Source organism: Teleopsis dalmanni, chromosome X, assembly GCF_002237135.1.
Source record: "Teleopsis dalmanni isolate 2A chromosome X, ASM223713v2, whole genome shotgun sequence".
Taxonomy (NCBI): Eukaryota; Metazoa; Arthropoda; class Insecta; order Diptera; family Diopsidae; genus Teleopsis; species Teleopsis dalmanni.
This window is the reverse complement of record NC_051848.1, coordinates 74,010,210-74,021,227: the sequence shown is the minus strand read 5'-3', so window position 1 is coordinate 74,021,227 and position 11,018 is coordinate 74,010,210. Positions and strand designations below refer to the sequence as shown.

Here is an 11,018-nt window from a genome sequence, read left to right as displayed (position 1 = left end):
TGCTAAATTATTTTATATACATAGATTAAAAAATATATAATATATATTATCTTCCAACACAGTTGAATTGAAATATCAGCAATAAGAAATTATTTACAAAAATATATAAATAATAAATTAAACACTAGAAAATTTCTCCAGAACCCGATTCTGCAAACTCTTCGCGATATTGATACTTAGAAGAGGTGTCCTTATTTCTTGCAGTTATAGTAGCTCTCTGTTGTTCTGATCTTAAGGGTATAGTTGCCGATTTTGCTGTTATCGGAGTAACTAATTTGTCTATATTTGCCAATTCATTTTCTGTTTGAGCTAACATTGGTATTTGTTGTGGTAAGTCACTAGTAGCCCATAAATATAAATCTAATGTTTTTTCAGTGCAATCAGCGATAAATCGTACAAATGGGCGTATATCACCCTCATTTGCCAATTGTAAAAAATGATAATATTTGTGTCTAAAATTGTTATTTAGTTTTAAATATGAATTATTTGAAAATGAGAAAGTAAATATCAAAACGCCCACCTCTGTTGCTTTGGTATAATAACTGGTGGATATCCCGCACGCATAAGTAGTGTATTCATAAGTAAACGGGAGGTACGTCCATTACCATCAATAAAAGGATGTATATGCACTAGTTTATAGTGAGCCAATGCCGCATGTCTGTATTTTGAAATTGTTAATAATATTATATATAAATATTTGTAAAGTAATGTTTTTATAAAGAAAAATAGAAAAAGCCTTTAATAATAATTTATTAATCGTTTGTATCATTATTAAAAACGTATAAGTTTTCGTTTAGCAATTTTTTAATAACTTGCAAAAACTTTATTGACAATATATGATACAAAACTAAAAATAATATATTAAATATTACCAAAAAATATTGCCAAAAATTTAATTATAAGCAAATAAAAGGGATATTCTTATAAATGAATTTTCCTATTAACTACTGAACCATTAAACAGAAATTTATAAAAATTTTAGAAGATGTTAGACACAAAAAAATGTTTAAATATAATTAAACATATTTAAATAATTATTGTTGTATTTACAGTCATTTAATGAGACTGTATTGCACCAATAACAAAAATACATAGACCACAAATATATTTAATTTAATTACATTGAAATTAAAATATTACATTAAATTATTATATTAAAGAAATAGACAGGCGCCATGTCTCAATAAATACTGAAGTTGCATATAACATATAGTAAATATTTTGGTGTTTATAAGCATATAAAAAATACTTACTTCACAGGATGTAGTGACATGGTCTGTTCTGAATTTAACCAATTTTCAAAATGTCTCATAAGTATTGCTAAGTCACCTGGCCCTGGAGGTATATGTCCACCAACATAAACCTGTGTGCGTCTAAATTCTCCACCCTCAATTGGATCAACATGACCTAACACACGTCTATGAATTTCTAAAATATCCTTTAATGTGATTTCCATTCTATAATTATTAAAATAAAAAAGAAATATATTAATTTTAATGAGTTCAATTTGATTTTTACAACAAAAACCAACTTACTTATTTACTAAACTGGCATTAATATATTTCATAGCTAAATCTAAGCCAAGGATTTCATTATGTTCATCGATTGACTTCCCATCCACAGCCATACGTGTTTCTAATATAGAACGTGTTTGTGATAAAGTCATTGTGTTTCCTTCAATGCCCACCGAATGGTATATGTGTTGGAAATACGCCTCCTTTTTGGCACGACGTAATGAAGCATTCGATTCATGTATAGCAGACAGCGCATCACGTTTGACATCAAGTGTTTGCAAACGGCGTTCATCGATTGATTGTACAATAGTGGCAGTACGTTGGCGGTTTACAAGTGCTTCCACATTTTCTGGATTCAAATTAAGTGCCTATTATGTATATGAATATATATATAATTAATTCAAATTAAAAAATGAATTTATTTTGTATTACTTGAAAATAAAATTGGTCTGCTTGCACAAAGTCATTTTGGTTATATTCCAAATATTCGCCGTAACTTAGTAGTACTTTTGCATGTTTTGGCGCTAAGGCATAAGCATGCTCAAATAAACGCTGTGCTTTGTCAATTTTATTAGCATTACGCATTTCTTCAGCCAATTTTAACGAGCTCAAAGCTTCTTTGATGTTTGCTTCATCAACTTCAGCAACAGCACTAGCAGCTTCACCGTAGAATTCTTTAAGCGCGTATTCTGACGATGTATCATATATGGCAAATTCATCACGCACTTGTAAGTAATGGGACTCTGGCAGATGCTGTAGTTGTTTGGTGGGACTACGCCATACTGTACCCAATGGCAGTGTATGTGACAGTAAGTACGCAACAATAGCGACTAGTGAACCAGCTATAAATATCAATATATTACTGCAGGATATGTGTATTAGCATCGCTCCCATCGGTGGCTTGTGAAAAGTAACTCCTAATGGAGAAGTTATTTTTCGGTTGTCAATGTTATATAGTTTCTGCTTCATATTCCTAAAATTGTTTTTAAAGCTTTAAGTGTAAATTTTTTACTGGCAACTGCTGGCAAACTGTGTTTTTTATGGGAGGTGTTATTATTATTTTGTTTTTCATACAAGTTGTACTGGTCAAATATTCTTTCGTTGAAAGCAATTTTTCGCGACGTTTTGTTTCCTTTTTTGGCGAGAACACATCTTCAAATACTATGCCTTCAAAAAAAAATAAAAAAATATATTATATATAATTAATATTATTAAAAATCACTATTTTACCTATGCTGCCAAAACTATTACGAATTTGTCTGACGTGTTTTTTTATTTAAAACTTCATTTGTATATCAGCTGTTCAGGTAAACAAATCTATATGCACAGCGCTTGCTTTGGAGAAAGAGAGAGTGAAAAGGCACACAAGGCAATGTCAAATAAGTTATCAGCTGTGTAACCTTTTTTGACATATCAAAAATGTGAATGTCTACAAAGAGAAAACACAGAAGATCATGCGAATAGAAAGCCGTGTAAATGTCAAAAATGTTAAAAATAAGTGTACGCTTTTTGTATATAAACAAAGTATTGGGAACAGTTGAAAGAAATTTATTAAATTAAAAGTATAAAATATTTTTTTCAATTTTTTAATAAAACTTGTGATTATAAATTGCGAATAATTACATTAACAAATAGTAAATTTCGTGTATTTTAAAGCTGAATTAAAAATAAATAACACTGAAATTGCTGATTGGAACAATAATAACATTGAAATTTCTGCGAATATTATATCAGATATCCAATACAACAGAAAATTATGCATTATTTTATTAAGTATGTTAATTAAAATTAAAAAAAATTTTTTTTTTAAAAACATTTATGAATTTTCTACAGATTCTGCCACATAACACGGGAACAACAACAAATCGTATAAATTTATGAAGATGTACAAAATAAATTTTAATTTGCTTATATTCACATTTACATTAAACACGCTCATCGATTGTGTTATTATGTTAAAAATGTTGGTAGTCAGATCAGTGGAAAATCATTCCATGTTATAGGAAAATAAGTTATAAATCGAGCCATGTACTGAGTCAATTATCTACAACTAGTGTATCTATCGCTACACTTAACCTGTAGTAAGGAGTGACAATAATATGCAGCCTAGCAAATTAATGAAACCAAAATAATATACATCAGTTGTTGTTCTAACCAAGCATGATGTTCTATTTGCGCTTTAGATGTGTACGAATGAGGCAGGTTAATAAACAATGGATAGTAGAGTCTATGTCCCAGAGTCACTTGTCAAGTTGGACGATCAAGTGCTGTTCAGTATTCCCTAAAAGGGGGGATTACACAAGCCGATGCTTGCGTGCTATAACTACAACAACATGAACGATCCTTGCAGGCTATAACTACAACAACATAAACAGCATAAACAGACAAAGATTATGCATTTACTTGATTTTTTAAATATATGAAGTTATAACCGGTAAATTACAAGCGGCAAGTGGATGATAAACGCCAAATTTATCGAGTGTGTATAGAAAGTATACGAGTAAAACGTAAGTCGTTCAATGATTTTTAAAGAAATTTGTATTTCTTTAATTTAACACGTTAAAATTAATTTGAATGAAATTTGTAAATGCAGTCAAACTTCGATAACTCGAAGTAACAAGGTTCGACTTGTGCAGAACTTCGAGTTAAAGGGCACTGCTCTCTAAACCTTAGTGCCCTCTATTTAGTTTGAATTATAGAAAATTCGAGTTATAGAAGTGCGAGTTATGAAAGTGTGACTGTAGTCAATATTAATTAATATATATATATATATGTCATTTATTTACATATTTATCATTCATATATATGTTCCACATATTTGAAAATATATGCACTGTGAAGAAATATCTTTATATTTAACGACATTTTTAACAGAAATGCTATTAACAATATTTACCACAACATTTGAAGCTGTTAGAAAATTATGAAGTCAGCGTGGAGCTGTAAGTCAACTTTCGTGATTTAATTTTAAAATATCATTTAATTTATTCTAATATTTTTTATACAACAGAATATTTTGCTCCAGCATCATGTAAAATAATTTACTATAACATAAAGTTAATAACATATCAAGCTGCAGACTAAATGCAACAACTCTCGCATTTCTTCCCAACTATTCGATGTCATAGTCGATGTTCAGATTGATTTTTGTAGACATACTTTTTAAATCCAAATTGTATATCTATAGATAGCAGTTTTAAAGTTGGATTAATTACAATACAGCATAGAATAGAATTTATGCTGTGGGAAATGTCACAAATTGGGGCTATCTTCAAGTGGATGATTCATTTGTTCCACGGTAAACAGTACTTTTCAAATATATTTTAATTTGAAGCTGTTTATATATAATTTCGATGATTCCAAGGATTCCATTTAAACTGCTGCCCCATTGTATTGATGCTATCAATAGACGAAGAAATTAATTTTTTTGTTGTTGTAGTAACCCGCTGGGACTCAAAAACAGATGACATTAAAGGTTTTACACGATGAAGACAGGAAGGCAGGAAGAAAATTATTTTGAAACCAGTTGCTGCTTGCTTATCTGGTAAGTAAAATAATATAGAATTTAATTTTAATTTTTGTTATAATTATTTTATTCCGTTATTGAATATTTTATTTCATTAAGGTTAAAATTTAATGCTAGAAAAATTTAGGTTTTTATTTTTTACATATTAAGAAAACATTGATATATGCAATGTAGTGAGAATGACATCAGATCCACTATAAAGCTTATAGGTATACTCTTGATTAGTTTAATCTACACGACTATTGAAAAATATTTGTCTCTTTGCCTCTTATGTTTTTTTTGGAAAAATTTTTTCACATTTCTTGGCACAACTGAAGTCTCTAAATTATTGAGTAGAGAACACTGTTTGAAAATAGGTTTTTGTAGTAAGACCGACTTTCTATTGGAAATCACATGCAAAGAAAGGTCGATATTTACCAGATCTTCTATCACAATTTTATAACATGTCAACGAATAAAAATAGAGTTTTTCTGTCTTTCAGGATAATAGGTCTTCTGAATAACTTCCACATCCGCAAACGAGGAATGATTTAAAAAAAGAAAAATAAAATTCATACGATATCAAATCATTTGAATATTTGAAATAGTTTATATCGAAATGTTATTTTTACAGTACAACTGTAATGAATCTACTTAAACTTTGTATTAAACTGCCAATACCTATTTTTAAGATCATTGTTAGTTTTGAAGCTCACTTTCAGAATGTTATCAAAATTCTATTTGTCTTGGTACAGCTGCCATAGAAACAGCACATTTAGAAATATGTTTTTTAAAATAAAAACTTATTATATTTGTTAATAAATTATAATAATAAAATATAATAAAAACTTATTTTAATAGAAACTTATTATATTTGTTAATATATATATGGTATATGTATATTTATATATCTTGATATATTTATATATCTTCACATAAACAGTTGAGATATTTGATGAGGAGTATTATACAAAACTATATACCGAGTTTTCTATTGTTTCTAAATGATTTATTTCAAATATTTAATGCATTTAATGCTTTTTTAATTAGTTTAATTTAGTTTACATTTAGATATATCTACATATATGTTATACACCTAATAATATTTATATTAGTTTCTTATAGAAAAATTTCTCACATTCCTAAATGGTGCGGTGACAGCCACATATATATAAGAGTGTATCCTAAATAGTATCATATAATGTAAAGAGGGATCATGAGATAATGCCACTTTCGTTTTAATTGTAATGGACTATGCCACTTTCCTTTTAATTATAATGGACTAGTAGCGAAGCTATAGGCATGGCAGTCTTAGCAAAAATAGGTGAATTATGAAAATCTTAATATTATTAATGACGTTGCAAATTAATAATTAAATTATATATTCCAAATTTTCAACAATTTAATTATAACTGTTAGTTAACTATTCATCATATCCATTTGAAAGAATGCTGTACATATAAACAAAATCATATAGTATATAACATATAACACAATGTAATAACAGGCTATATTTATGTAGACTATATTTATGTAGACTATATTTATGTAGACTATATTTATGTAGACTATATTTATGTAGACCTTTTCAAAAAAGAGAAACATTTAAAAAAGTGAACTCATAACTACTCTAAATATAATATAAATATCTATATCATTTTTATTGTTTACACCTAGTACCTAGTGTAAACAATAGTACACCTGTAATATATCGGGTTTTAATTAAGTTCTTATAGGTACATATTGTATAAGTTACCTTTAAGCTGAGTAAATAATATTATTTTCAATATACAATAAATTGATATCCTTTCCATCCGCGCTTACGGACAGACTAAAACTACAGCCTTTATAGTTATGGTCAAAACTATAAAATTGCTATTGAATTAAAATTTTTTTTTTGTTGAATCTGCTTTTATTTTTTTTTAGTCAATTAAACACATATAAAGCTTTGTGTGTAATCAGGCCTTAAACTAGATACATACGTGAAATAGTTATCAAGGAAACTGGTCATAAAGAAAACATTTACATATATTTATAACAGATAGTATATTATCAGTGAATATTCGCCTGTATATACTGGGTTTATTCTGTACATAGATGCTCAACGCCTGATTTATATACACAGTCTTCACTACATTGAGTGACAAGTCTCACTTAGTCCAATTATATGGAATATAATAGCCAGCAAATTAAGTTTATTCGTGCGTAGCACTACAGAAATGCGTTTGATCAACTTTTTATTTGACATTCTCAGCTACGGTACCCAGTTACCGATTTTGATGAACTCATTTTGATGGGAAAAGATGTCTTTATCAAAATCACTTTGCTTGTACTCGCAAAGTAACTTTATTTGATCAGTATTTCAAGTGTAAAGAATTATACTATAACTAGTATTTGATAATTCATGCACAGTATTCATCCGCATATCCGTAAAGAAAGAAAAAAAGGACTACTATTATTATGTGTACCGATTTCAAGACTTTTGCTTGCTGTATCAAACTATAGCTTCTTTTTATTATGCAGTTAAGGGATTTGAATGGACGATGTGAGTGGATTGTTTCACCACCATAGTAAATTACTTCCACTTTTTCTTCAGTAGTAAATAAGGAAAATTTAGTCCGGTATTAATTTACTCGCTGATATCTAGTAATTGCTATCTTTATATTGAACTATCTTAAACTCCCAGCACCAATTCTTTCTATGATCCGACCACTAGAAATATGCGAAAAATATTGTTTTCTCTTTTTTAAACTAATACTGAGAGAGTACTGAGCGTATAAATTCAATATATGTGCACATGTGGGTTCCTTCAGTAAATTTTACTATCAGATAAAGTTCTAGATATGTTAAGTATCTTTGTGTGTGTGTGTGTGTGATTGCTTGAACATATTGAAAATTGCATCATTGTAATAAACATTCATTAGAGAACAACTGAATTATTGTGAAAAGCTTGCCATTGTAGTTCAGCATATATCTTTACGCGACCGACTATTGTAAGCTATAAAACTCCACACATAAGACAAGAAAAAACTATTACAATAAAAATTTTTTTAAATTTCAGTTATAAATCAGTTCTTTTTCTTATTTAGACATAACAATCCGGTTCCGGGTCTCGGCCTGTCATTGCATATATCTTTAGACACTTCTGCTGCGTGCGCAGTAGTCTGTTTATTAAGTTCGGTTAGTGCTCCTTCGACTTGATCACTCCACCGGAGACATTGTCTACCTCTACTCCTTCCTTCAACCATTGCTTTGAATGCCTTTTTTCGTTGCAGCATCTTTATTCATTCTCACGAAATGATCAAGCCAGCGAAGCCCCTGGATGTTAATTCGCTGAATTATATCAAGGTCATGATAAAGCACCTACAGCTCATGGTTTCTTCGGATGCGATAGTCGTCGCCAACTCCTAAAGGATTAAAAATCTGACGAAAAATTTTTCTGTTAGTACGTGATATAAATATAGTTGTAGCATTTACAAAATAAGTCAAGTAACATTGAACAAAAAGTTTTAAAAACTTTAAAAATTCTTTTCCGAATTTTCTTAGAAGCCGGAAAACTCACACCCAAATTATTCGAAGGCTTTTAAAATAAAATGTTATTGATTATATCGTAGAAATGCATATATGAAATAAATATTAATTATCCAGTCGAAAATGATTATTAGGAGGTTTTTCCGAATGGAGAACAAAACATTTGGATTCGTGAGATAGATCAAATTTAGAGACATGATCTGAATACACCCAGATTAGAGATGGTATTGTTTGTAGTAATCCATCTGTTGATGACCGATCTAAATGTTATTTTAAATTATTGAGTAAATATTGATACAAAAAAATGGCATTGCCTTATAAAATCAAGAAGACAATATATTTGTTTAATTAATAATTGAAAATGTAGTGAATTTTTTGATAATTTATAATTTGTGTAATATTATGAAGTTATTATGGAGATAGTTATTGAACACTCAAATCATTTTAAATAATGATATTTTCAATTAAACATACTTGACTGAATGTCATAAAAAATATATAGAGTGACCAGTCAAGATGGTCTTCTTCATAACTCTACCATATAAATGTCTTCCTATTATAAATATTAAGTGTTAAGTAATTAAAAGTAAGAAAAGATTAAGAAACTATGAGAACATAAAGACTTAATAAATAAGATGTTATGAATCTCAGCTTTATGTCGGGACTGTATGATATGTGACTATGTGATAGTCTAGAAAATGATAGAGTTTGTAAATATGCATCAATTTCTGACAAATGATCAGACAATCAAATTCTGATCGACTGTGAGCAAACGTATCTTTCTCTCGATTAAATCTTTGTGTAAATTATTACATATAGGTATAGCTATATGTGCTTCTATAACAATTTGAATTTACGGTTTTTCAAATCAATTTTGAGTATGTTTTCGATGTTTTTTGAAGTAATAGTCACGTTTAGGCGACCAGAGAGTTCGGCGCTGTTGTTGTAGCCAAACACGATCTTGAAAACAAGTATTTTAGAGATCGACAAAGCATTGCGGAATGAGGCGAGATAGGGAAAGTAATATGGAGATGGGAAGAAGTAAGGATATACAGGTGGGTAGGGATTAGTCCAACCAGACAGCAAAGCGTTGTCGCCTCTACAAATAAAGAGCATTTGGCATCATCAGTGTTAGTTCAATTCCGTTTAAATTCAGCATACAAATATATAGATTGTAATTTTAATTTCACCTTCGACTTACGACCACCTTCTCTCGACCCCTTTCTAAGTGACTAACCCTTTCTAAGATCTTAGATCAGCTCTCATACAAATGCTAGATTATGTTACTTCAAATAATCATTTTTTCAACAATATTATAAATTTTTAGAATGAACGTTTTTTTTTAGAATTGAAAAATCATTAATTTATTGTTCAGTAGGTTTTGGTTTGTATGATTACACTACCGATTTTAAATTCCATAATATTATGCCGGTGGATACATTGTTTCTGAAGTTTGAGCTTACAAAGCTTCTGATTCTAATCAATGTATGGGCAGTTTTGTGTTTACATATATCAGTAGTCAAATTGATGCTTTCATAGTATTTGATATCTGACGTTATTTTATTGACCTAATTGACCTATATGAGGATGGATGAGAATTATTTGCAGTCTTGTTGGTTATTCATAGTCAGACTATCTTAAAAGTTTTTTAAGGTGTTTTGATAATAACTTGATTGTAAACAACTGTACTTTATATTAATTTTTAGTAATTCTTTAAAGCAATAATATATATGTATATATATATTGTGGGACATTGGGACAGCGCACCGTGAAGGATTAGCCGAAGTAGACCACGAAGCGACTTGGGTCCTTTTTCGTCTTTTGACTTCCGTTCGCATAACTACATCTCCTATTATTGCAAGCAGCTCATTTAGCTTGAGGTTGGCTGCCAAGTCATCACCAATTCAATGGTATCGCAAGCAGTCATTCTCCTGTTTGCCAGTGCTACGCATTGGCACAATATATGCACTACTGTCTCGTTTTCTTCTAGACAGAGTCTGCAAGTGTCTTCCTCAACAAGAGTTGCATTTTTGAGATGATACTTGAGGTTTCCAAGTCCAGTAATCAATGAGGTCAGCCAACTCAGGATGCTCTGCAGATAGCTAAGCACTTTTATCGCTTCACTGGCCAACGGTTTTGGAATCATGTATTTAGCCTATTCACAAGTATTTATCCCTCTCCACTTGTTAGGGTGAAGTGAAACTATCCACTTATTGACATGGGCTGCAGTCATTTTGTAGCCCAATGGTTGAGAGAAACAATAGAAAGTTTTTGATGGTAATTGGATCTCTGAGATTGGCTTTAACAACTAGCCCGATAACAAAAATATATGTTTGAAACCAGCATTTGTGTCATGAATGAAATATTTCTTCTCATTGTTTTCTCATTGAGAATTGAGATAAAATCAAAAATTCTTGAAAATATTTAAAATGTTTCAAAAATTAGAAAAGCTATTATTCAATTTTGCCG

At 29.8% G+C, this 11,018-nt stretch overlaps 1 protein-coding gene across 1 annotated transcript; it reads right to left on the bottom strand.

Moving 5' to 3' along the window:
* LOC119689751 (protein adenylyltransferase Fic) lies at nt 1–2,983 on the bottom strand. Its single transcript, XM_038104648.1, has 6 exons — nt 2,745–2,983; nt 1,947–2,681; nt 1,536–1,882; nt 1,254–1,457; nt 521–658; nt 1–452 (listed from the first exon to the last, which is right to left on the bottom strand). Exons 2-6 carry the CDS (start codon nt 2,481–2,483, stop codon nt 125–127), a joined length of 1,554 nt encoding a protein of 517 aa, XP_037960576.1. The 5' UTR covers nt 2,484–2,681; nt 2,745–2,983; the 3' UTR covers nt 1–124.
* Between the last annotated feature and the right edge of the window lie 8,035 nt (nt 2,984–11,018).